Source organism: Mastomys coucha, unplaced genomic scaffold (genome assembly GCF_008632895.1).
Source record: "Mastomys coucha isolate ucsf_1 unplaced genomic scaffold, UCSF_Mcou_1 pScaffold22, whole genome shotgun sequence".
Lineage (NCBI taxonomy): Eukaryota > Metazoa > Chordata > Mammalia > Rodentia > Muridae > Mastomys > Mastomys coucha.
Genome location: NW_022196905.1, coordinates 59,863,059 through 59,890,482, shown reverse-complemented (window position 1 = coordinate 59,890,482; position 27,424 = coordinate 59,863,059). Strand labels below are relative to the sequence as shown.

At 44.5% G+C, this 27,424-nt stretch overlaps 1 protein-coding gene across 1 annotated transcript; it reads right to left on the bottom strand.

The window, feature by feature from the left end:
* Nucleotides 1–1,586: 1,586 nt before the first annotated feature.
* Uchl1 (ubiquitin C-terminal hydrolase L1) lies at nt 1,587–13,297 on the bottom strand. Its single transcript, XM_031342507.1, has 9 exons — nt 13,102–13,297; nt 12,976–12,987; nt 12,333–12,461; nt 9,424–9,574; nt 6,180–6,265; nt 6,049–6,096; nt 4,973–5,039; nt 3,872–3,930; nt 1,587–1,980 (listed from the first exon to the last, which is right to left on the bottom strand). The coding sequence occupies exons 1-9, from the start codon at nt 13,132–13,134 to the stop codon at nt 1,894–1,896; spliced, it is 672 nt and encodes a 223-aa protein (XP_031198367.1). The 5' UTR covers nt 13,135–13,297; the 3' UTR covers nt 1,587–1,893.
* Between the last annotated feature and the right edge of the window lie 14,127 nt (nt 13,298–27,424).

The window sequence follows — 27,424 nt, the reverse complement described above, 5'->3', positions numbered from 1 at the left end:
AGAAGAGTCCTGCTTACTGGCTTGCTCAGCTTGCTATTTACACATTCCAGGACCATCAGCCCAGGGGTCACACCCACAAGGAGCTGGGCCTTCCCACCTCTATCATCAATCAAGAAAATATACCACAGGCTTGTCCACCAGCCAATCCGGCTGGGGCATTTTTTCAAATGTAAATGGCTCTGATTTCCTTCTTCACAAATGGCTCGAGCTTTTGTCAACTTGACATTAAACCAGCCAGCATACCACATAAAACCAGATTCAGCAGCACAGGCCTGTAATCCCAGCATGTAGCCTACAGCAAAACGGGAGGCCAAGTCCGAGGAGTCCCAGATGCTTGTGGGCCAGCTGCCCTCCTGTTGCAGCAAGAACAAAAGACTCTGTTCTCAAAGTGCAAAAAGCAAAGACCAACACCTGAGGCTCACCTCTTTATATGATGCAATGAAAATGGTGCTTAACCACTGTGTTCTTGTCAAGTCATTAATCAGGAAAACAGACAAACCCAGATCGGGATTGGGGAGACTACTCAGCGAGTGAAGCTCTCTGGTTCAGCAAGTTCGATGAGTCACTTTTGATTCCCAGAACCCACATAAAACCTAGACACAATAATGCGAATCTGTAAACTTGGCTCTCCTGCAGGAAGATGGAGTGGAGACAGGGCAGCTCCCATGTGCAGCCCAGCAACGGTAGCCAGAAACTGCCTCCATCATGGTGGAAGAGAACTGACTCCTGAAGAGCTGTCCTCTGGTCTCCACGTGTTCACTGTGCCATTTGTGTGCCTGCACCCCCTTCTACCCCCAATCCCACTAAATCTTAAGGGGGAAAAAAAATCTGAAGTCAAGGGACAACATTCCTTTCAGTCCTGCTCCAAACAATCCAGTCCATCAAACTGAGAAGGCAGGCTGGAGCAATGGCCACTGTACAAAAGAACCCAATGTAACATGTGATTCTGACCTGAACAGGCATTCAATGAGCAAGGAAATCTTCAGTTAACGGTGATACCAGGACTGATTGTAATACGAAACCAACAAAAAACATCAAAGATACAGAAAACTGGGTGCGCACTTTATGGAAACTTTTTTTTTCTGGTTTTTCAAGACAGGGTTTCTCTGTGTAGTAGCTCTGGCTGTCGAACTCAGAAATCTGCCTGCCTCAGCCTCCCAAGTGCTGGAATTAAAGGCGTGTGCCACCACCGCCCGGCGGAAACTGTTCTTAAAATTGCCCATTCATAACCCCTCTCTTTCTCCCTCTTTCTCCCCCTCTTCCTCCCTCTTTCTCCCCCTCTCTCTCTACCTTCCTCCCCCTCTCTCTTTCTCTCTGGACACTCGTCTCACTCTATAACCCAGGCTAGCCTGAAACTTGTAGCAATTTTCCTGCTTACAAACTTGAGTCATGACACCCAGCCTACACCAAACTTTCAAAAAATTAGTTTCTACAGGTATGTGTAGAAATGTCAGTGTACAGAAATAAAGTCTGGATTAAGCACCAAACCAACACTATTGTATGGTAATCTTCTTACCTGTATTAGATGGGAGACATTTGTCTGTGTTGGGGGGGAGGTAGTGAAAGAGAAAATAAAAACCAGCTGATACTCTCACCAGCAGAAAAGTTTTATTCTTCCTCTTAAGGACTAGACAAACCATATCCAAGGCCATGTCTTACAGACAGAAACCAAAGAGACCGTAGAGAGCAAGGTACGAGACACAGGAGGGGAAGTGCGTGGCCTGGTGTGGCTGCGACAGAGCTCCCTGGTGGCCTGGGTGGGGTGGAGGGGATGGGGCTGTAGAACGCAAGAAAGAAGACAGCTGTGGTTCTAAGTGCTAAAGCTGCAAACCAAGGGCAGGCTGCGTGCACCTGCCCAGGGGAGGGGGAGCGGCTGGTTCTCTCTCCCCAGACTTAGGCTGCTTTGCAGAGAGCCACCGCAGAGAAGCGGACCTCTCCCTGTTCGCGCTCAGTGAATTCTCTGCAGACCTTGGCAGCATCCTGAAAAGGAGGGATGATATTAATATCCAAACAGAACCTGTACACAGAGAGAATTTCCCAAGAGGAAATATTTCTGGCTTACCCTCACTGACTTTAATAGAGGTCAAAGGCAAGGGGGAAAAAAACCTGACTCCGAGACCCTATACCTCAGACTCGACTTTATCCCGGACTCCCTCTCTATAATGACTCCATGTTTCTGTGCCACGTGCCTGGGTTGGTATACCTTGATCCACGAGTGCTATGAGGTGACCAGATCTCTGGTTTTCCAAAGCCATGTCCTTTATAAAGAAGGGTCTCAATGTACACTGGCCAAGAACCATGGTTCAACCATTGCATTCACAGTGACCTTGGACATGAATCTGTCTTGGAGAAGGCGGCAAGGAGTCTCACTTCCTGCATCACTAAGGGGACTCAGACAAACGTAGAGCTCAGAGAATCACCCAGCCCAGGAGTCAGTAAACTGCAGCCTATGAGCCAAGCCCAGCCTCTTGCCAGTGTGGTGAACAAACCTCTGGCAGGCACAGGTGGACGTGCTCATTTAGGGACCTTTCTAGCAGAGCTTAGAGCTATAGAACCTGGACACTTGCCAGAGCCACCCACCACACAAAGCCTGAACACTGCCTACCTGGCTCCTCACAGATAACCTTTGCTGACCCCCACTGTGTGCACACCAAGCACGAGCTGTTGTTGCTACTACAACTAAAGTCATACCTTGACACCTTACATTTTATCATAAGAAATTTCCTTGTGATATTCCACTCTAAAGATTCAGTTTTAGGTTAAAAGGGCCTACAGCAGTTCAGAACTGAGTTGACAGTAGTCACTTTTCCAGCAGGATAAACTCATGGTCCTCACGAATCTGAAAGGTATAATTCCTGGGGCTGGAGAGATGGCTCAGCAGGTAAGAGCACTGACTGCTCTTCCAGAGGTCCTGAGTTCAATTCCCACATGGTGGCTCACAACCATCTGTAATGGGGTCTGATGCCCCCTACTGGTGTGTCTGAAGTCTACAACAGTGTACTCATATATGAAATTATATAAATCTTTAAAAAAAAATGATTTAATTCCTTTAACAAATGTTTTAGGTATACAGGCATTTTCCCCACATCCCTGTTGTCTGTGGAGACAAGAGAAGGGCATCGGGTTCCCTGGAAATGGAGTTATACATGATTATGAGCCATCACATGGTGCTAGGAATCAAACCCAGAGCCCTTGCAAGGGTATCAGCTAAGCCCCTTATTTTAGTTGTGAGTATGTCTATGTGTGGGTTTGTGCATGTTTGTGGGTGCCCTAGAACTGGAATTACAGGTAGTGGTGCGCCATCTGGATGTGAGTACTGAGAACTCTGCATACGCAGTGCACACTCTTTTAATAGTTGAGCCATCTCTCTGGCCAACTGATTCTGAACCCTCTGCTCTCCAGCACCAGTAGGTTATGTGGAAAGAAAACAAAACCATAATTTACCTAGCCAAAATTTGTAAAATAGACCCAACAAGGCTGACCTATACCCAGAAGCCTTAAAGGATTAGGGGAGGTGGTAAGAGCTGAAATTCCACTCTCTAGTGAGGGTATAACCTGACAAGGAGACAAATGGCTACCTTAATCCCACACTAAAACCATGCAATGGCTTTCCAGCCAATTCTAACTAAAGACAGCACACGAAACAGATTAGTCAGGGCTTTTTTTTTTTTTTTTTTTTTTTTTTAAGGATCCTGTTTAAAACCACCTGCTATGAGATGAGGCAGACAGAATGACTAAAGCGGTCTTTAAACCCTAAACAATGCTATTAGCCTACACAACTGATGCCAGTGTTCCTGAATGTCAGCACAATTCACAAAAGCAGCAGAAAGAAGGTTGTCTGCAGTGGAGAGAGGGGCACTCCAGGGATTACCTGCAGCAGAGAGTCCTCTGAGCTGGCGCCATGGTTCACTGGAAAGGGCATTCGCCCATCTAGAACAAAGAAGCCGGGCGTGTCAGCTTTCCCCTGCACTTTCAGAACATGGTAGCTGCCCAACCCAGAAGGATTTTTTAGATTCGTCCAAACGCTGCTAGCATTCTAACAAGGGGAGTTTGATCTCAAAAGTGACAGGATGCAATGAGATCCAAGCACTTCTGGATGGTCACTGACAATTCCAGGCTACAGCTGATGAGTACACACAGACCCAACCCAGCCACCCTAATAGGAGGAATTAATAATTGTAGCCCCCATGTTTTGGAGAAAAAAAAAAACTGTGCAAAAGTCAGGCACTCTCTGTGGAACAGTAAAGACTGCTCGGATTTCCGACTGCCTTTTTGTGACTGCCGATTTTTTCCCATCTCCTTTTGCCCTTGGGAACCTTTAAGTCTGAGGTGATGCAGCTGCAAGCCTTTCTCCATTAAAAAAAAAAAATGGATGAATTTCCCAAGACGGATATTCCTTTTTATTCCTTCAAATAGAAATGATGTTCAACAGATCTAAACTCGCTTTACAACTTGGGCATGGTGATGCATGCCTTTAATTCCAGCATTTGGGAGGTAGAGGCAGACTGAGCTCTGTGAGTTCGAAGCCAGCCTGGTCCAGATAATAAGTTACAGGACATTCAGGCCTAGGCAGAGAGACCCTGTCTCTCTCAAACAAACAAACAAACAAACAAAAATCTTAACAAATTCACTTTAGAGAAACAAGTTAGTATTCGGGTACTGATCCTTGTGTGACATGGGTACTAGGGAACACTGTGAGGACTTGGGTGAGGGGTGCCATGAACCCCTCCCTCCAACTGATGCCAATGTCACTGGCTTGTCACTACAGCCATTGAGCATTTCAGCTGCCTGAAGAAGGCCAACTAGGTGTGACAGAGAGCTGGCCCAAGATTCTCACTGGAGCTCACATTTCTGGTTTCATAGATCACTGCATACTTACTGCCAGAAAGTCACATAACAAATGCTGTAAGCGAGATTAAGTCTGAACAAATACTCGACATCCTACTGAATCCCAAAGCGGAGCGGTACCTACCGAGCTCGTACAGGTGGCCATCCACATTGTTGAACAGAATAAAATGGAAATTCACTTTGTCATCTACCTGAAAAGAGTCAAGAAGAAAAAAAATTAATGAAGTAGCAGACACACTTATTTAAAATACATTCTCAGGCTAGGGAGATGGCTCAGTAGGTTATAGAATACTCGTTACTCTTGCACAGGACCTGGGATCAGATCCCAGCAGTGGGTGGTGGCTCACAAGCACCTGAATTCCACTTCCAGGGGATTTCCTGCCCACTTCTGGCCCCAAGAGGCATCAGGCTCACATGTGGTGTGGTGTATAGGCATACATACTAATACATACACACAGGAAAAACACCCATAAGACATAAGATAAAAAAATAAATAAATCTTTTTAAAAATAAATTCTCTTACTATCCAATCGGAATATACTCCACACAGCTTGCATTTAAACCTACTAAGGCAGAAATGCTGGAATGTCTGGGCCAGCCCTGAAGGCCTATGTACTGTATGCTTTTTAATAAGTCCAGAAATCAAAAGAAAATGAGGTAACACAGCCCCTGGCTTCTAGGTTAAAATCTGCATTTGACTTTAGACTTTAAAGTCTTAAATGGTTCTCAGCTGCCCTGATGCCTCTGACCCTTTAATGAAGTTCCTCATGTGGTGCTGACCCCCAATCATAAAATCATTTTATTGCTACTTCGCAGCTGTAATTCTGTACTGCTTTGAATCATAGATATCTGATATGTGACCCCCGCCAAAGGTCATTCAAGCCCCCAAAAGAGGTCGTGACCCACATGCACTGCTTTTGCCAGTCTGTTCACTTCTTTTTTGGTGCAGGAGTTGAACCCGAAGGCTCTTACAAGCTAAACAGAGGATAGACCACTGACTTGGTCTAATCGCCAAATAGATTCCTGAAACCATTTGAGTGGAACTGATCAAGTCTAAACGCTTTAAGAGAAGTTCCTGGTGTCCGCTGGCCTTAGTGAGCAACACTCTGCTGGGCACTGCACTGCTGTCAAGACTCCTGTAAATACCTCACAGGAAACAGAGGGCGCCTGGCTCAGGTCTGCATGTGCATTTGTATTTACCCGACACTGGCCCTCCTGGGCCACGGAGTCATGGGCTGCCTGAATGGCCTGCAGAGATGAGAGGAAGCCATTAGCACACAGCCATCCAAGAGTCATTTAAAAGCAAGCGTTGCCACAGAAGCACTCTCTACCTCGTTCTTCTCGAAACACTTGGCTCTATCTTCAGGGGACAGCTTCTCCGTTTCAGACAGAAACTGTTTCAGGACGGATCCATCCTCTTTGAAAAAGAAAATGTACGCATCAGCATAGATTAAGCATGGATTAAACAGTGTGAGCGGGTGCACATGGACTGCCCACTCAGGCCTTTGCACAGCTGGTCCCGAGAACCACCTCAATCTATCCGAGGCCTCCAGAGATGTGGATGCGGTGTCACTTTCCACAGGGTAGCTTTCCAGTCGCTCCCTGCTGCTGCAATCAGGCCAGACAGGCTAGTCCACTCCTCAGCATACATGGGGGTCCTTGACACCCCAAATCTTGTCCTATTCACTTCTCAAATCCCATTATTTCCTTATAGCACTTACATAGTTCATTCATGTTCTTGTGGGAACCCATGTAGTCCCTTAAAAGCAGAGCCTCCCGTATCTGTGGCTGACTCTGTACCACTTCCTAACTCAATGCAATTTTTTTTTAAACATTTGGTTTTCTTTTTTTAATATTTATTTATTTTATGTATATGAGTACACTGTAGCTGTACAGATGGTTGTAAGCCATCATGTGGTTGCTGGGATTTGAACTCAGGACCTTTGGAAGAACAGTCAGTGCTCTTAACCACTGAGCCATCTCTCCAGCCCTCAATGCAATTTTTTTAAGAGACAGGATTTCTCTGCATAGCCTTGCCATCCTGGAACTTGCTCTGTAGATCAGGCAGGCCTCGAACTCAGAGACCTGACTGCCTCTGCCTCCTGAGTGCAGGGATTAAAGTCGTGCCCCGCCATCTCCCCAGCACAGCATCTACTCTATATATACAATAACATTCTAATCTAGTAACAGTTCCCAAATCCAGGTTTTTATTTCAGAGTGGTAAATGGAACCCTGAATGCCATTAACATAAAGGTCTTAGATGGAAATATGAAAACCTGTGCTGTCTGGCCAGCTGCCTTTAGGCTAGACACTGTCCCTGCTCAACAGTGGTTGGTCTAAGTGTGGAGAGGCAGGAGAGCCAGCTATCAAAAAAATAACTGATTTCAGATGACCTCTGTGTGAACTGTCAGCTCTAGATGTAACAAATTCAGTTACTGGGCATCATTTCAAAATCTGGAAGGGTGAGAGCAGGTTCCATAGTATAGTACTTGTCTAGCCCTGGACTTGATCCTTGTCACTGAGAAGAAAGAAAACCAAAACCAAATCCTCTTAACTCCATGAGAAGGATGGATCGAATTAACTTTTGAACCCTGGCTCGACCATGGTTCTAACATTCCATCACCCTGATCCAGGCTTCACAGAAGGAAAGATCCAATACAGCTTTCCTTTTTTTTTTTTGGTTTTTTGAGACAGGATTTCTCTGTGTAGCTCTGGCTGTCCTGGAACTCACTCTGTAGACCAGGCTGGCCTCGAACTCAGAGATCCACCTGCCTCTGCCTCCCAAGTGCTGGGACTAAAGGCGTGCGCCACCACCGCCCGGCCCAATACAGCTTTCTAATGCAGCTTCACCACATCCACACCTGAAAAAGAACTAAGAGACCTAGGTACTCACAAACAAGCATTTTAATTTAAAAAGTACACAAGGGTACTTTTTAAGTATAAACATCTAAGTGAAAATAATTTTGTAGATACGTATGTGTGTGGTATCTAGAGTGAATGTGTGTGCATGCATGTATAAGATCAACCCCCAAGGCCTTCTACTGTTTAAGACAAAATAGTCTACAACTGAGCTAAATGTTTCTTGGACACAAATCCCTCCATGGCCTTGCCTAGGTTCGAATGGTCCTGCCTCAGTGTCCTGAGTAGCTGGGACTACATTGGACCTGCAGGAATAATGGTGCTGAGGGTATTCAATTTGTAGCCATTCAAAATCAGAAGATGGCAAATTACTATTATTTCTTTCTACAAATGAAGTTTTCATTGAAGCCGGGTGGTGTTGGCACACGCCTTTAATCCCAGCACTTGGGAGGCAGAGGCAGGTGGATTTCTGAGTTTGAGGCCAGGCTGGTCTACAGAGTGAGTTCCAGGACAGCCAGGGCTACACAGGCAGTAGCATTTGCCACAAAAAAAAAAAAAAAAAAAAAAAAAAAACCACACAAAAAAACAAACAAACAAAAAAGTTTTCATTGAACACCCGTGGGCTTCCAGTATAGATAGCTATAGCCAGGTTTCAGCTACAAAGTCAGAGCCCACATAGCTCTCCAAGCCGAAAAGGTTTACACTCTGGCATTTTAAGAACTTTGTCGATTCTTGGCCTGAATCTCACATAACTGCTATGTGAGTGGAACCTTCCTTGCTAGGCCTGAATTGCACATAGCTGCTATGTGAGTGGAACCTTCCTTGCTGGGTCTTGTGCCTTTCACAGATCTAACGACTCAGATCTCTTTCTTCTACATCCTGTTCAGCTTCCACTGGAGGAAGGATGAAGCCCTCTATATGCTTTTGCTCTCAGTGGCTCCCTTTAGGGGCCTTTCCCTGCTGCTATGCCTGTGTGTGTGTCAGCAGCTGGCAGCGCTTCTGATCCTCCTGTCAAGTACGAGACATACAACTGCTATAGACAAGATTCCTATTTTCTGGATGTGAAAATTCCTTAGAATTTTGAGCATTTATACACACACACACACACACACACACACACACACACACAAGAATCTTTACATCAGCTGGCCCTCAAGTATTCCTTCTCTTTCACCTAAGCCCCATAAAGTTGTGAAAAATGAGAAAGAAAAAAGGGGGCCAAACACTTCTTAGAGAATTAGTTTCTCTCAAAACAAACAGCAAAACACCCTTCATGGCCCTATATCTGGATAAGTGATATCTGGCAGATGTGATTTAATAGGCTTCAAACAACTTTAAAGATGGATGTGGAGGCACACACCTCTAAGTCCCAGTAGGAAGCTGAAGAGAGAGGATTGCCTCAAGAGGACTGAGTTCAAGGATAGCCAGGCTAGCTAAAATTACAGAGTCACAGAGTGAGGGCCCGTCCTGTCCCACTTGAGTGTATGTGTTTATACATTGCTAAAATAAAGTCACTGTAAAACTGAATTCTTTGAACCCTATGTTCCAAGTTTAAATAGCAGGTGACTTAGATGGTGAGTGGTCCCCCCAAACCTCTATCAAGTGGAAGGAGAGTGCCCCACAACTCTAACCCCCACCGGCATGCCGTGGCATGTACCCACACTAATAATTAAAAAAAAAAAATAACAGATGACCAAATCATTAAGCCACAAGTACCAAATTCCAGCTTGTCTTGGTTATTGGCCACTGCATGGATCAGCCCGATGGTACCGCAGGAGTTTCCGATGGTCTGCTTCATGAAGTAAACTTTAGGGCTGACTTCTTGTCCCTTCAGTTCCTCAATTTGTTTTTTTCTGAAGTTTTCATGCTGTGAATGGGGAGAAATGGTTTTGGGTTTGTTTTTTATTTTTTTCCACCATCACAAAATGAAAATTTAAAGCAAGCAGACGGCAGTCCAGCCAGTTCTAAAGAGATACACAGGGGGATGTGTGACCATGAGCACGCGCCATGGTTCTAGATGCTGTTGCACACCCAGAGAACGGTCTGCCTCCCACACCCAAATAGGCCACGGGGTTCCACCCCGATGCTGCAGTGCAGGCATGGCTTTGGATGCTACCCAAGGCTGTCTAGACACCACGGCAACCTTTAGCTGGAGGCAGGGTGACATGAAATCCGCCAACAGAGCTCCATTCAGGGTTTTCTCCCTTCAGTGAGAATAAGGACTGTATTTCATACAGGCTTCTAATCAAGCTGTGATCAATACCCAAGGTTGGCACCAGCTGGTGTCTGTTTCGCTATTCTTTAACTGTTCCATTTGTGTGTGAGTTGATGTCTTTCAATAAGGTCTAACTGTCTGGAAGGGGCAAGCAGGGGCAGGGACTTCCCCTCCTGGTTTGTTTTAGAAAAGTAAAGCTAACTGGTGCAAGGATTGGACTATGATTTAAAAGCAAAACAAAACAAAACACAAACAAACAAACAAACAAAAACCCAAACTTTCATTTTGTTAACAGGCAGGGTACTAGTTTATCCTTGCCAGCAATACAGGGGACACTCTAACCAGAAGATAGATTACAATTGTACAATTGTCTGGGAAGGCTGCTACATGAACTGAACAGGGGATTTCCTCCAAGCATTGCCAGCTTCTTGTACAGTGACTCAGGCGACTGACCATTCCTCTCACTGGTGAGCTTGGGAGACCTGAGAAGTTAGGACTTGTCAATCAAAAGCAGGTGCTACTGCCATAGAAACGCCTATCGCCCACAGCCAGCAGAATTCACAGAGTATATTAGCCAGCTCCGCTCCAATTCTAGTAGTCTTGTGTTTACTGTACTTGGAGATGAGAAGTGTGCATTTACTCTGTGGCTGTAGGAGAGGAATAAGACTGTCCCACAAGATGAACTGAAACTCAGATGTTCTTGCTTCCCATTTACTGGGAAGGGTTTCCATACCTCTTAATGCTAAGCAGCTACCACTGTAAAACAGACCACCACCGAGCTCTTACATAAGCAGAATTCCCGGATCGCATCATCACAAAGTGAATTACGATGTTCATTTAGGGTTTCACAACACAATATTAGTAAGGATGAGGTGCTTCCTAAATTAGCTTGGGGACAGAAGTCAAACTATAAGCTTCATTTTCCACTAAAAAAAATTCTTTGCCGGGCAGTGGTGGCACATGCCTTTAATCCTAGCATTTTGGAGGCAGAGGCAGGTGGATTTCTGAGTTTGGGGCTAACCTGGTCTACAGAGTGAGTTCCAGGACAGCCAAGGCTATACAGAGAAACCCTGTCTCGGAAAACAAAAACAAAAACAAACAAAAAAATCTTCAATGTTTTACCTACTACATATGCAGAATAAGTACTCAATATATGGGGCAGATTAGAGGGCAGCTAAAGGACAAAACAGTAGCCCAACCAAACTGGAATGTTCTCTAAAAAGAGCCACTGGAGCCTGCAAAATGAGAAGAGTGAGCAGTTCCAAGCAAGGGGGTTCACCACTGCCACCTAGAGGCCTTGCCTGAGCTCTGCTCAAAACCTCCAAGTCATCATGGTTCCTCTAGAGAGCAGCTCCAGAAACTGCCACAGCCGGAGGAGAGCGGACTTTGGTTCGGTCAAGGAAGCCAATGGAGTGGTAGCAATAAACATGTCACCGAGATCATCCAAACTACACGTTTGACCTCGCCAGAGACGGTTTGGTAGGAGGAAGGCCTAGAACCTCCCATACAGCTTTAGTTCGGGTCAGAGATGCTTCTAGAGCACCTGCCCTTAGGATGGTATTTAATTAACCTCATCCCATTTGGAGTCATGGCAGAGATGCAAATGCCTCCGAGTTTTACCAAAGTCATCCCCTCTTAAATCATTAGGCAGCTGAGTGCCAACAGGAGGCAGACGAAGCCATGATTTACTGAGGCGCCACACACAGACCACACTGTTTTGTCTTTATGTGATGCTCAGTTTCTGAATCACATGCATCCCAGCCTGCACAGTGGGAGATGGAAGACTGTTTCAGAAAATGAAAAGGTGGCTCCATGACTGTGCTAGGAGCCCTACTCCATCCAGTCCCAAGGTCAGAGGGGTAGAGACAGCGGCGACGGCTCTGTGTACCAGTGATTCAGCTTTCTAACAGGAACGTTCGACAGTGGGCCTGCTGGGAGCGGGGGAAGGGGAATGGAGAATCTACCAGAAAGGCAGATGAAGGTGGCAAATTAAGAGAGCCCTTTTGAGAGCAAGCCAGGCCCTCTTCAGTGTACAGCCAGGTGGGAGCCTCAGAACCAAACAGGGACCTGACCCACTCACAGCCCTTAAAAGGAAACAAACAGCCTAGCGGAAGCAAGGCTCATGCATAAATAAATAAGCAAGCAAGTTGGGGATCTTTCTCTGAATAACTGAAAAAACCAACTTGGAATCAATGGGCTCCTTCTCTTCCAAATTAAGGCAATAATGGATATTACAATCGAGCCCCAATGAACAGCTACCTTGAAAATGCAGGCACCTCCCACCTGCATTAAGGGGTAAGTGGGATCCTTATCCCTTAACCCTGCAGGAAAAGCGGACAACGTGAGGTAGGAACTCATTCCACAGCACTGTGCATCCAATGAGACCCGCCCATCACAGACCTCTCCCTACCTGGGCCGTGAGGGGAAACAGCAGCAGCAGAGCGCAGGCAGGGGATGGCACTGAGCCCAGAGTCTCCTCCTCCAGCCCGAGCACGTCGGCGAAGCGCCACTGGCCTGCGACCCCCAGCTTGGCCAACACCTGCAAGGAAAAGACAGGGCAGCCAGACCAAAAAAAAAAAAAAGCCAGACAAATGATGGGCACCTGCTAGGGGGCGGGGTCAGCACGAGCATCCCTCGTGCAGCCCTCCCACTCCCCACCCCCCACCAAACACACACACACACACACTCACGGGTTCCCACCCGAGTTTGGGAGGAGCCTCCGCGCCGTCCCACCCTCGGTGCCGCGCAATGACACAGCACAAAGCTCAGCCCACACGTGGCTCGCGTGAAGCCCTCCGACTAGAGTCCGCTGGCCGTCGCCACGCCCTCGAGAGCTATTCCCCGCGCTCCTTCCCGTCCGAGTCCATCCTCCGCCACCTCCCCCTGATCGATCTCTCTGTCACCCCCAAACCCCTAAATAACTCAGGGCAGAGACGACACCCAGCTCGGCGCCCCAGCCCAGCCACCTCCATTGCACAGGGCGCGGCCGGCTGGGCGTCTCCAAGAGATGCTCCCGGAGGAGAGGGATAGAGACTGCGCGCCACGCCACTCACTTTGTTCAGCATCTGAAAGGCAAAAGCAAAGAAGAAAATGATAATAAAAACTATCTGATTCAGCTACTTAGCTGTAGCTAAGGGCCAGCCTTATTTCTCCCAAGGCGACCCAGCAGCTATGCTTACCTCGGGGTTAATCTCCATCGGCTTCAGCTGCATCTTGACGGATGGTACTACCAAACACAACCCGGAGGAGCGGAAAAACAGCCGGTGGAGCCGCCCAGGCTGCTGCTATAAAGCGCCGGCCTCACTCACTGGGAAAGCCTGAGCAGGGGAGGTAGGAGCAGAAACAAGCCGAGGAGGAAGGCCAAGAGGGCTCGAACACCCCCATGCATCATACAGAATGGTACAGCCGAGCCCCCAAACCTTGCAGTCTCACTCGCCGGTGAGCTAATCTGGTGGTTGTGGAGATGGTTTTTGTTGGTGGGTGTTCCTTGAGCGCATGGAGCAGCCTTTTTGATGGAGCTTTTCATTTGGGGCGAAATTTCTGGAAACCCTCCTCTATCGTCTCAATCACTCCAAAGCTCGAGGGTCTCTGAAACCTTGAGAAAAAGCACAAAATCAACAGGTATATATATATATATATATGTTTAATATTGAATATAAATATTTGTCGGTCCTCCCCCAGCCCCCAATCTCGGAACAGTTTGTACTTAACCTTAGACCATCTGTCCTCCATGTTAAATTGAACCTGTGTCCAGGCTCGGTTTTTAATGGACTGCCTAGAATATAACATCTGATATATAGTGCATTAGTGAAGCTGATGTAATGTGACTCTAGGGGAAGAACCGGTGGGTCGCTGGGAAGCAGTATGTTCGAGACACAGAATACAGGCGCCCGGGGGCTCTAGAAACAGATCAAAGAAAAGATAAGTGATTTGAGACTAGAGGCTGAAAGGAAAAAACATTTTTTTTCTTAATAGGAAAAACCTTTTTCAAAGAACAGAGGTTTGGGATAATAAGATTTTGGTCCACAATACTTTCGGCACAGAAGAAAGGGAATAGCAACTGAGGAGAGATCATGGTTCTCCAGTGATGGGGGCGGGGGTGTTCTTTCTAACAGACACATTCAAGAGATGGAAAGCAAAAGCCTGTGCTGAATGATGAGTAGAAGGAGGGACCAGATCAGGGATTCTAAATCACAGAATGAGGTGGTTAAGTATGCAGGCAGGTTGGGTATTTTAAAAAATATACTCAGAACAAATGGTGAAAAACAGACCTGCTGTTTTCAAGCCCGAGGTTAGCAAGACATAGGATGGAGGGAACCAACCTTGTTTTTAAGCGCTGCTTCTCTGGTTAGATCCTTTACCCAGGCCGTCTTATTTCACCCTGAGAGGGTCCAATATTGTATTTGTGACATTTTATACATCAGGATCCAGGACTCAGAGATGTTAATTTGCTTAGTGCCACAGCTGGAAAATGAGGCAGGAAGCAAGCACTAGTAAATAAGGCCGGAAGGGTCCATTTTCTGTTTTAGACTCAGCACTTCCATTTTCTTCCCAGTTTCACCATCAGGAAAAAAAAAAAAAGCGGCCTTCACTTACCAAGTGTGAGAGGCAAGAAGGCATTAGTAAGACCCTAATGAGTGAGTTTTATATTATGTAAATTACATCTTAATGCAGTTAATAAAAAAAAGACCCAAGACAGGTGGACACACCAGTACACCTGGTTAGACTGGGTGCGTTTCTGTCTTTTGGCAGAGACAAACTACATTTCCAGTTTTCTTCATTTATCCATTCATTACAAATGCTGCATAAACATTTACTATCACCGGTCGCTGAGTTTGGGAGTCAGATGAACCCAGAAATGAATATTGAAACTTTCTTACAGTGTGGAAGGAACACCTAACTCAGCAGAAGGAATTAAAAAGACATGAAAGGAAGTTGCATTTAAGCTAAGGCAGAAGTCAGGAGTGGATGGGTATTACCAGAATCACTAGGAAGGGCAGTATAAAGTCATGACCAGAAGTCTTTGTGGAAGTTACTTAGTTATGCATTCAACAAACAAGTGTGTGTGAAAGTGTGTGTGTAGATATATACACACATATATAAGCACACACACACATATAAATATACATATATATATATACATATATATTCTATCATATGCCAGGAACTATGACCAGTAAATTAAACAATTCCTTGGAAGGAGAGAAGACACAAATCTTATCCTGATCTTTCAAACGTGAGCGATGAGTGAACAGAAGTGCTGAGACTTCTGGGCAAGAGCTTCATACAGACCTTAGCCAGATTCTAGGGCTTATAACATGCAGGAAAAAAAAAAAAATCGGACAATGTGCATAGAATGGGCTTTGCCAGCTGGGGCTTAGCTTCTCTTTTGGCAGTGAAGCTGGCTGGATAGGCGGGATGTGCTGCCTGAGGTGGCGGTCGGTTACCCGTTGTTGGTTGTACAGTTCTGTACTGTGTTGTTAGAGCTGAGTTAGTAAGAGTGCGCCTGCCTGCGACTGAGTCCCAACAATCCAAACGGCGGGATTATTTAAAGGTACAAGCTTAAAATAAAGAGAGGAGGTGGATAGGGACAACATTTTGATAACTGTTTAAAATTAAATATACAAGATGAGCATGGTAATGCTAGCACCTAAGAGGCTGAGCCAAGAGAATCATAAATTTAGCAATATCCTGGGCTGTATAGCAAGTTCAAGGCCAGCCTGGGAAACTTAGGAAGATCCTGTGGCATACCCATGGCACAAGATGATTAAATTTAATACATAAAGATCATAAGGAGAAACTTTAAATCAATTAAACATGTAGTATGTGAGACTTTTTGAGTAGTATGTGAGAAAAAGAGTAAAAAATTTAAAAAAAAATGTTTGGAGACAGGGTCTCACTCTGTAGCTGTGCTTGGCCTGGAATACACTAATGTAGACCAATCTGGCCTTGAACTTGCAGAGATGCACTGCCTCTGCCTTCCAAGTATGGGATTAAAGACAGGGTGGCACCATGCCCAGCTTCAAATATTTTAGGCATCATAATTTGAATGTAAAGTTAATGTAATCGTTGTCTCTAGCAGAAGCAAGACGTTCAATTTAATTTTAATCATTGTGAGTTCCCAGCTCAGTGCCTTCAGAAGGTTTCCGAGTTCCCTCCGGAGGGGGCGGGGGTAGGGGCGGGGAAATGCTGTGATTGATTGGCGATGTCGGCAGTGTTAACTAGTTATGCCAACTTGACACAAGCTAGGCTAATCAGAGAGGAGGGAGGGGTAGTTGTAGGCAAGCCTGTAGGGCATTTTTCTTAATTAGTGGTTGAGGGAGGAGGGCCCAGCATTGTGGGTGGTACTACTCCTGGGCTGGACGTCCTGGATTCTATAAGAAAGAAGGAGAAAGCTGAATAAGCCAGGCCAAGCAAGCCAGCAAGCAGCGCCTCTGAATCAGCTCCTGCTTCCAGTTCTTAGCTGGCTTGAGTTCCTGTCCTGACTTCCTTCAGTAGTGGATTATAGATAGTGAAGCATAAGCCAAATATACCCTTTCCTCCCTAGGTCACTTTGGTCATGGTGTTTTATCACAGTAATGGTCACCATAACTACGATATCTTCCAAAAAGATAGGAGATGGCAACAAATGTTTGCTATCTTTAGACTAGATTAATATAATATTCATGATCTACTTAATAAGGGAAGAAAAGTACACTGACCCAACGGACTAGATTATGACTGCGTTATAGGTGTTTGTCCCTGACCAATAATAAACATTCAATAAAAACTTTCCAGCTAAAGACTATAAACGCTGCCCTTCACAGTCCCCGTGAGGGGGACTGGAACGCTTTCTGCTCTTTCGAGAACCAGAGTTCAGTTCCCAGCATCCACATGGAGAGGCTCACAATCACCTATAGCTCCAGGAGCCGACGCCCTCTTCTGTCCTCCATGGGCACACACATTCACATATTCGGCATACACAAAATAAACATATTAAAACAAATAAAGCTTAAAAGAAAAAAGAGAAAGAGACTTTGAGATCTTGCAGAAAGGAAAAGCCAAAATAATGTGCAAAAATGGTTCACAACCTAGTCTACGATGCGGAGAACAAATAAGTTTGATCTTGTTTATGAGGGTAAGGAATTAAATGATTCCCATGCCAGTGTATTTAAAGGAGAGAATAATCTTTAGGTTGACTAAGAAGCCAGCTGTGATGGGGATCTAAATAAGTGTATTTTCTTTTCCAACAACTGTAACAATCTTTGACAGTGTATTGAAGCCCAGTGGACACATAAAATCCACTCATGTGAGAGCACAGCAGCAATTTCTAGTGGAGTTTCACCTTTGTGCATGCTACACCATGTGCTAATATGAAAATAGTTTATTGCAAAGATTGTCACTTAAATGTTTGAAATCTCCCGTTAGCCTGCCACTGATGTTTTCTGGCTCTGTAGAGAGTTCATATCCATGGAATCGTGCACTACCTAATATTAGTGGCAAGCTTCTCTTACCTAGCCTGTTTCTAAGTCTTGTTTGTTGGTATACCCCAGAAGTCAATTTTTTTTTATTATTATTGATGAGTGGTGAGTGCTCCCTTCTGCAGATGCATCCTGTCTCATTTTACATTTACTGTCGGGTGGGCGTTTACTTTGCTGCAGAGTTTGGCCCGCCATGTCTAACATGAGTTTGCACATTTCTGTATAAATCATTGCATGGGAAATTATTTTCATTTCTCACTCACTTCTAGAAGTGAAAATGTTAGATTGGATAGTAACTGTTGAACTTTTTCCATGTTTGATGCACTTTAAAGCTGTATTATTAGGAACCTTCCAAGATACTATAAGCTGGATTTAGTACTGCCTGTTTGTAGTCCTGTCTAGGACTTAGGATGCAGAAGCAAGAGGATCGTGTGTTCAAGGCTAGCCTGACCTGCATGTTTTCCACAAAATTTGCACCTACTTTTATCAGTCTCCCACAGCCTTTATACACATATGGAATGAAACCTCTGTCATTCCATTACAGTTCCATGGGGAGTAAGAGATGGTTCTCTTCAACGCTGTTCATTGGTTGCTTAAGAATCTTTGCTGACCTTTAATCCCAGCACTTGGGAGGCAGAGGCAGGCGGATTTCTGAGTTCGAGGCCAGCCTGGTCTACAGAGTGAGTTCCAGGACAGCCAAGGTTACACAGAGAAACCCTGTCAAAAAAAAAAAAAAAAAAAAGAATCTTTGCTGAAATCTCTGCTGAAAAACTCACTTTTTAAATGAGTTTTTGGTTTTTTGTTTGTTGGTTTTTGGGAGTTTTTTGGCAGGGGGGTTGGTTTGATTTTTGGATTTTCAGGACAAGCCTTCTCAGTGTAGCTCTGGCTGTCCTGGAACTCGATTTGTAGACCAGACTGGCCTCAAACTCACAGAAATCCTCCTGTCTCTGCCTCCTGAGTGCTGGGGATCAAAGGTGTATATCACCACCACCTGGCTTTTAAGTGAGTTTTGAAAAGATCTTATTATTGCTTTGTAAAGGCTCTTTCTTTATTCTGGATACTATTTATATCAGACCCAAAACTTGCAATTATTTTTCTTCTGGTCTGTGAATTTATTTCAACTGTCTCTACACTAATTTTTAAGATTTCCCTTTGGTGAAATCCATATTCATTTAAGGATCATCAAAGAAATCTTTGCCTAATCCAAGGTGCCTGGGAGTTCCCTCTGCATTTTCCTTAAGAAATTTTCAAATTTCAATTTTGGTCTTTGATGCATTTTATGTTAATTTTTGATGACCAAGTGAAGCAAGCAAGGGTTTGTTTTCTTTTTTGCATGTGTGTTTTCAGTTGTCCTAGACTATTGAAAGATACCTTACCTAGTTAGGTACCTTACCTCGTTAGCTACCTTGGCAACTCAGTTCACAATCTCAGTAAAGGCTGGCGTTGTAGCTGCACAGCTTGTGCGAAGCCCTAAATTTGATCCCTAGCACACAAGGGTGGAAGCAGAGATATTTTGACTACAAATTCAACCATTTATTCTGGATTGTTAATTCTGCCCTACTGAGTTAGCAGTCTATCTTAACTGCAGAGTCTTACAGGAAGTTTTCAAATCAGTGTTATAAATACACAAACCTTTTTTTTTTAACCTGCTTGGGCTGGTCTAAGTCCTTCGCTATGCCTTTGCCAGCCTCACCAGCCCCCACCCACTATGGATTAAACCAAGTCCTCATACATGCTAGACAAATGCTCTATTGGCCAATATTCCCAGCCTTCCTTTTACTTGTTGTCTTGAGACAGAAGGTTACAAAGTTGCCTGAGCTGGCCTTGAACTCCTCCTGCAGCCCTGGCAGGCCTTGAGCTTGTTATGCTCCTGCCTCAGCTTCTTACTTAGCTAAGATTACAGGCCTGTGCCATTGAGTCTAGCTTTGTTTTACAGTTTCATATAAATTTAAAAATTATTTGTTACTTGTCACCATAAAATCCCTTATTGATAGGGATTAAATTGATTCAGTGTATTAATTTGGAGGGAATTGCTCAAGCAGGCAACTCTAATTAAACGCAGTGGGTCTCCAAAACAAATCACAGGTGTGAAGGGGGAGGAGGATTTGGGAAGAAGTAGGTCTCCAAGGAGCAGGAGAGGGATGAGGGGGATGAGAGAGGGCAGTAGGGAAGGGATGTGAAAATGACCAAAATTCATGATAGTCCTAGGTAAGTAGGAAATTGGGGGGAGGTGATATTCTATTGTGATTTTGGTTTTCATTTCCCCAATGATTAGTGCGGGTTTTTTTTTTTTTCACATTTTTCTTGGCAATGTGTGTATTCTTTTGAGAAATGCTGGTTTAGATCTATTGCCTGTCATTTAGTTAGACTGCTTGCTACGAAGTCATGTAAGTCCTTTCGTGTTCTAAGTAATAGTGTATATCAGATGTACCGTGTGAGAATGCTTCCTCAAATCATACTTGAAAGGCATGGTAACCAAATCAGCGTGACACTAGCAAACTCAATGATAACAGAAATAAGACAAATAAATGCAAAGGGACACGAAGCAGTCGGCCGATCTTCTTCACTGTGGCTTGAGTGAACGTCCCCAGAGGCCCATGTGTTAAGGCTAAGTTCCCAGCCCATGGTGCTATAGGGAGGTAGTAGAAACTTTAAGGAATGGAGCCCACTGGGAGATTTTCCAGTTGCTAGGGAACACCATTGATTTAAATTTTTGGATCCTGGTCCTTCCCTATTTCATCCTTTTGTACCTGAAATGACCTTCAACACCACACATTCTACCATAGTGTAGCATGCTGCCACAGGCCCAAGGAATAGGGCTAAAGGGTCATGGACAGATGCCTCCAAAATAAACCTGTACTTACAAGAAAAAGAAAAAACAAAACAAACAAAACACCTGTTGTATCTCAAGTGTGTCTTACAGAAACAGGAACAGAAAGCTGACTAACATGGACACGAGAATACTTCCTGTGGAAGTGTGAATAAACAATGCTGGGGAAACCGGATGTCCACATGCAAAGGGTTGAACCTAGATCCCGTCTCTCACAGCGTGTAAAATCAACTCTAAGTATATTACAGACTAAAGAGAAGAGCCGCAACTGTGGAGCTCCCGGATGCAGCAGATCCCGGATGTGGAGAGATGCAGCCTGATGCTTCGGTGGGTTTGGAAGTCACCTAATGCCTCTCACTTGGTTCTCTTCCATCAGGGTTGATTTAACTTGGTGTGGACTGTGTTTCTCAGTTCTGTGGAGAGCAGTGTTGTTATGTTAATAGGGATTACGTGAAATCTGTAGATCCTTCGGGCAATGTGGATATCTTAACAATATTGATTTATCTGACCCCACGTGTGGCATGTTATTTCTTTATGTCCTGTCAAGTACTTTCATTCAGTTTTCTCTTTGGTTAAATTTATTTCCAGGTTTGTATCTCTCTAGCTCTGTCCATTTATCTGCCTGCCTGCCTGTCTGTCTGTCTCTCTCCTCTCTCTCCTCTCTCTCTCTCTCTCTCTCTCTCTTTTGTTTGTTTGTATGTTTTCCAAGACAGGGTTTCTCTGTATAGTCCTGGTTGTCCTGGAACTCACTCTATAGACCAGGCTGGCCTTGAACTCAGAAATCCGCCTGTCTCTGCCTCCCAAGTGCTGGGATTAAAGGCGTGCACTACCACTGCCCGACTCGCTCATTCTCTCTCTCTCTCTCTCTCTCTCTCTCTCTCTCTCTCTCTCTCTCTCTTTCTCTCTCTCTCTCTCTCTCTCTGTTGTGAGCACACACCCCCGCTCGCAGACAGCATGGCTTTTTTTAATTTTTATTGCTTTTTCATTTTTCATTTTATTTACTTAACTATTGCATATTGCTATGCTACTGATTTTTATGTTGATTTTTTTGACCTGTCTCTTTGATGAATTCACCATGGTATTCTCGAGTGCTAATGATTTTCCTTTATGCTTTCCATTCTGGGTGCTTTTTATTCATTTATTTATTTTCTGTGGCCTTATTACTGACCAGGCTTCCCAGCAGTATGTAGAATAAAAGCAGCATAAGTCGGCAGGCATCCTTGTCATGGTCGATAACCTAAAGACGAAGCTTTCCAGTTCCTCCCCATTCAGGAAGATGCTAACCCTGCTTGCTATAGCTGGCCTTTTATCATGAAGAGATTTGAATTTCATCAAGGACCCGTGCTGTTGGAATGATCAGATGGTTCTGTGCTTCATTTTATTGGGGTGTTTTCTGGACTATTTTTATGTCAACTTGATACAAGCTAGAGTCATCTGAAAGAAGAGAAGCTCAATTTTAAAAAATGCCTCCCTAAGATCCAGCTGTTGGTCATTTCTTAATTAGCAATTGGTGGGAGGACCCAGCCTTTGTTGGCAGTGCCATCCTTGAGCCAGTGGTCCTGGGTTCTATAAGAAAGCAGGCTGAGCAAGCCATGACAAGCAAGCCATCCATGGCCTCTGCATCCGCGTCTGCCTCCAGATTCTTGCCCTGTTTGCATTCCTGTCCTGACTGCCTTCGGTGATTGACTAAGGATGTGGAAACATAAGCCAAATACACCCTTTCCTCCCCAAGTTGGTTTGGTCATGGTGTTTTATCATAGTGATATAACCCTAACCAGGACAGCTCATTGATCACATTTCTTGGTTGACTGTGTTAAGCTATCCTTCCCTCCCTGGGATGGATCCCATGGGATTGTAGTGGATACTATTTCTAAGATTCTGTTGAAGTTTTCTTCTTAGTATTTGTTGGAGAGTTTTGCATCTGTGTTCATTAAGAATCCTGGCCTGACGCTGTCTTTTGGTCAAGACAGTGCTAGCCTGGAGCCAGAGAAATGGCTCAATGGTTAAAAGTAGATGTGCTGTTCATACATAGACAATCTGAGTTTTGAACCCAGCACCAACATCAGGTGGCTCACAACCACCTGTAACTCCAGCTCCAAGGAGATCCAATGCTTCTGGCTCTCTACACCTTATATATAAAATTAAAAATAATAAAAATAAATCTTAATAAAAAGATAATGCTGGCCTCATAAAATGAGTTTGGGAGCATTTTCTCCTCCTCCTCTTCCTCTTCCTTCTCCTCTTCTTCCTCCTTTTCCTCCTCTTCTTCCTCCTTCTCCTTTTTCCTCCTCCTCTTCCTCCTCCTTGTCTTCCTTGTCTTCTTCTTCTTCCTCGTCCTCTTCTTCATCCTCCCTCCTCTTCCTCCTCCTGCTCCTTGTCATCCTCCTAGTCTTCCTTCTCCTATCACCACCCCTTTTAATTTTAGGCAGGGTCTTACTACATAGCCCTGGCTGGCCTGGAGCTTACTGTGTAGACCAGGCTAGCCTCAGACACACAAGATCTGCCTGCCTCTGTCTCAAATGTGCTGGGATCAAAGGTGTGCACCACCATGCCCACTGTCATTGTTTTTTAACCAAATGAAGAATGGGTATAAATTTTGAAAATATTTGGTAGATTTCATCAGTAAAGCTGATGTTGGTTAGGTACTGAAGGCTTGGTCTTTTAGGGTACTCTATCAAGAGGCCATGGGAGGCTGGCAAGATGGCTCAGCGGGTTAGAGCACTGACTGCTCTTCTGAAGGTCCTGAGTTCGGATCCCAGTAACCACATGGTGACTCACAACCATCTGTGATGAGATCTGATGTCCTCTTCTGGTGCATCTGAAGACAGCTACAGTGTATTACACTGGAGTAAGCGGGCCGGAGCGAGCGGGGCCAGAGTGAGCGGGGGTCCTGAGTTCAATTCCCAGCAGCCACATGATGGCCATCTGTACAGCTACAGTGTACTCATACACATAAAATAAATAAATAAATCTCTTAAAAAAAAAAAAAAAGGAGGCCACGGAACCTCTGGGAGCTAGCCTCAAGGTAAGCCCTTGAGTAATTGGGGATATATCATTTTTCATAGGACCCTGCTTTTTTTTTTTTTTTTAACTTATTCACTTTACATCTCACTCACTGCCCCACTCCCGGTCAACCCCTCCCACAATTCTTCCCCCCATCCCCCTCCTCTTCTCCTCCGAGCAAGTGGGGGCCCTCCTGGGTATCCCTCCCCCAACCCTTGCACATCAAGTCTCTGCAGAGCCAGGCACATCCTCTCCTACTGAGGCCAGACAAAACATCCCAGCTAGAAGAACATATCCCACATTCAGGGATCAGCTTTTGGGATAGTGCCCACTCCAATTGTTCAGGACCCACATGAAGACCATAGGACCCCTTCCATAGGTCTCTTGAGAGAACAGAACAGAGACACACTTTGCCCCTCCTGCCCCTCACCTTCTGCTTCAGGTTGGAGATGCTGTCAATCGCTTCTGCCCACACATGCTTCTGTAGTTGCTGTGTCATGAGCTGGTACAACAGAAGGACAAACCCTCAGCAGATGGCTGCACTCTGCCGTTTCAGAGATTAAGCCTTCAGAAGTGAAAGCTAAGTGAAGCTCTCCTTTATAAGTAGCCCATGTCAGGCACTTCACTGTCGTGTCACAGAAGCGACTGACAACAAATATCATGTAGTTCTAGGTTTATTTAATCGAGGGGCATTGTTATTATCCAATGTTTATTTAATCTTGTTTAATCATAGTTGGTCTGCCTGTCTTAGTTTTCAGTTTCTTCATGATTCTGTTGTGGCTGGGTATATGCCTTTAACCCCAGCATTTGGGAGGCAGAGGCAGCAGATCTCTGTGAGTTCAAGGCCAACCTGGTTTACATAGTGTGTTCTAAAACAGCCAGAGCAATGTAGAGAGACTGTTTGAGGGGGGGGGAGGGAGGGAGGGAGAGAGAGAGAGAGTTGATTCCATTATGGCAAACGTGTTGTGTCCAAAGAACTTGTCAATTTCTTCTAGGTTATCAAATTTGTTGGCAAATAATCATGTAATGATCCTTTATGTTTCTGTGATGTCAGTTATAATGTTTCCATTTTCATCTCTGATTTTACTTGTAGTCTTTGTTTCCTTTGCTAATGTAGGTGAGTTTATCAATTTTGTATGTGTGTTTTTTTTAATGACTTGATTTTTGTTGACCTTTTCTGTGTTGTTGTTTTGTTTTGTTTTGGGTTACTGTTTCATTTCGTTTATTTCACTCCAGTGTAATTATCATCCTTCTGATTTTGGATCTGATTTTTTTCTTATTTTTTCACATCCTTAAGATGCAAGATGGTTATTTATTTGAGCTCACGCACTACTTATGTGACAAAGGCGCCAGTGGTCCTGTTGTCTCTGCATGGCTTCTGCTGTCTTCTGTAGGCATTGGCGTGTTATGGTTCTGTTTGAGACTATTTTACAGCTTATTTTTCTTCATTAACCTGTTGGTGGTCTAGGCACGTGTCGCATGCATGGCATACATTCATGTGGTTTCTAAAGCTTCTAAAGCTTCCCTTGTTACATTGTGGTTGCAAAGGACATTCAGCATGATCTCACTTCTGAACACCATGTGGACCCCTGTTCAGCGATCTGTTACTCAGTCTGGCTGGGAAGATGCAGCAAGTGCTGATGGGAAGAACATGTTTGTGTCAGCTGCTGGTGGAGTGTTCTGTGGAGCTCTGTCGGGCCCTTTTGGTCTAGGACACAGTTTAATGAAACTGCAGTTTGATGGTTTTCTGCCTGTGTGGTCTGTCCATTGCTAAATGGAGCTACGCTATCCCACACTATTATCTGCTATTGTAACTCTCCCTTGTTGATCAGTGCTCCCCTGTGTATCCCTATGCTCTGTTACTGGGTACATGTACATTTATAGTAATTCTTCTTGCTGATTGACTCCCTTATTGTTGAATAATGACTCTCCTTAGGCTTTTCTCTACTTTCAAATTAAAGAATTATTTTTGGGTGTGATATCAGTGTAGGCATTTCACACACGCACACCTCATCTCCGACTCCAGATACATTATCTTTGAGCTCCCTGGTCTTCCTTTTTAGAAAATCTTTTCCTTTCTATGCAGACACCTTCTTCTTCATGATGCTCTCAGTGTTAACTGTCAACTTGGCAGAACCTAGAATCATGGAGAAGATGGTACCTGGTTCTACTTATGAGGGACTGTCTTGATTGTCTTAACTGATGTGGAGAACCATATAGCTTGACTCGCCCAGGGGATCCTGGACTGCATAAAGTGTTGAGAATCATCTGAACAGGAGTGGGCATTCATTTCTCTCTGCTTCCTGACTGTTGATGCAGTGTGACCAATTACTTTAAGTCCTTTGACTTCCTCACGTGATGCGCTGTACTGTGAGATGGAATAAATCTTCCTCCATTAAGTTGCATTGCCAGGCTGTTTTGTTCTGACAGGAGGAAACAGAAGCAAAAGACAGCTTCTGCTGTGGTTTTTAACTTCATTGTGAACATTCCTTTTAGTACAAGGACCTGCGTGAATTTAAAGTTTCTTCTATCTCCCTATTTGTGGCATCGATAGAGAATAGAACTATTTCTTGATGTTTTCGTGACGTTTATTGAAATTCCTTAAAATAGCTACTTTAAATTCTCCATCTGAGGGGGCTGGAGAGATGGCTCAAAGTTTAAGAACACTAACTTCCAGAGGTCCCGAGTTCAGTTCCCAGCACTTGCACGGTGGCTCACAACCATCTGTAACTATAGGCCTATGGGATCTGATGCCCTCTTCTGGTGGGTGGATGTGCATGAAGGCAAAATATTCATAAAATAAATCTTTTAAAAAATTCCATCTGAGATTTCAGGTATCAATGGCCAGTTTCAGACATTCATTAGATAAAGTCATGATTTCTTTTTTGTTTGTTTGGTTGGTTTTTTTTTGTTGTTTGTTTTTGTTTTTGTTTTTGTTTTTGTTTTTTTTTCCGAGACAGGGTTTCTCTGTGTAGCCCTGGCTGTCCTGGAACTCACTCTGTAGACCAGGCTGTCCTTGAACTCAGAAATCCACATGCGCCACCACTGCCCCAGCTCATGATTTCTTTAAAGTTTGTGTTTGCTGGCATCCAATGACATCTGCGTGTTGATGAGTTGATATTTATTTCTCTTTTTTGTCACCTGACTCCAATTCTATCCTAGGGATAAAAGGCTTTTTCTTTAGGTGGTAGTCACTGCTGCGGCCTCAGCAGTAGATGGCGCTCTAGTTCGAGGTTGGACACCAGTCTGCTGTTGCTGCATTGCCGTTGACTTCACACTAGAGGGCCTACCAAGCCCATGCCTCTTTCAAATCAGTAGTTGGCCTTGCTATACCAGAGGGCAAGCCATTGAAGTACGGTCCATTCTCACAGGTCTCTACTTGGGACCAGGGGAGGAGCAGAAGGCTCAGCGTCCCTGACCCTAGAACTGATTTCACCACGGGAAGCCCAAAGAGAGATCTTCCCTGGACCTGTAATTACTATCGCTTGTGAACTGCCCAGTATGGGTGCTGGAAACTGAATTTGTGTTCTCCGAAAGCGCCGCAAGCACATTTACCTGCAGAGCCATCTCTCCAGCCCCTACTTTGTCATTTTCGATATACAAGCTTTGGATTTCTTTTGTCAATTTCAGGTATTTTGTTCTCTTTACATCATTTGTAACGAAATTGTTTCTCTTAATTTCATTTTCAGGTTTTCATAGCTAGTCCATAAAATATAATAGAGTTATGTGTTTCTACAACGTAGCTTAACAATCTGTCTTTTTGTTCCTTGTTATTGATGATGTCGGCCCTTCAGGATTTTTTTTCTTCAGAGCACAGATGCTCAATGTTGTTGTGATTTTGGTTTTAGTTTGAAATCATTCTTATTCTTCCTTGTTGCCTGGCTTCCCAAAGATCATGCTGTATGTCTCCAAGCACAGAAATTATTTAGTGCTGACAATCGCCGCCAAAACTCCTGAGCTTTACAAGGTTTCTATCTAGAGCTGTGGGTTTGTATTGGGTTAGGGAAATGCATTTCCAGTTTGAGAAGCTGCCAAGCCCAAAGTGACTTTTCTTTCTCTCTCCGCCCCACCTCTTCTTAAAGTGTGTTTCATTTTAATTATAAACTTTACTATGAAAGAAAACCTTCCAAGTCATCACAAGACAGAAGCTTTCTGGGGGTGGGCAGCAGGAAGAGGCCTGGGGGTGGGCAGCGGGAAGAGGCCTGGGGG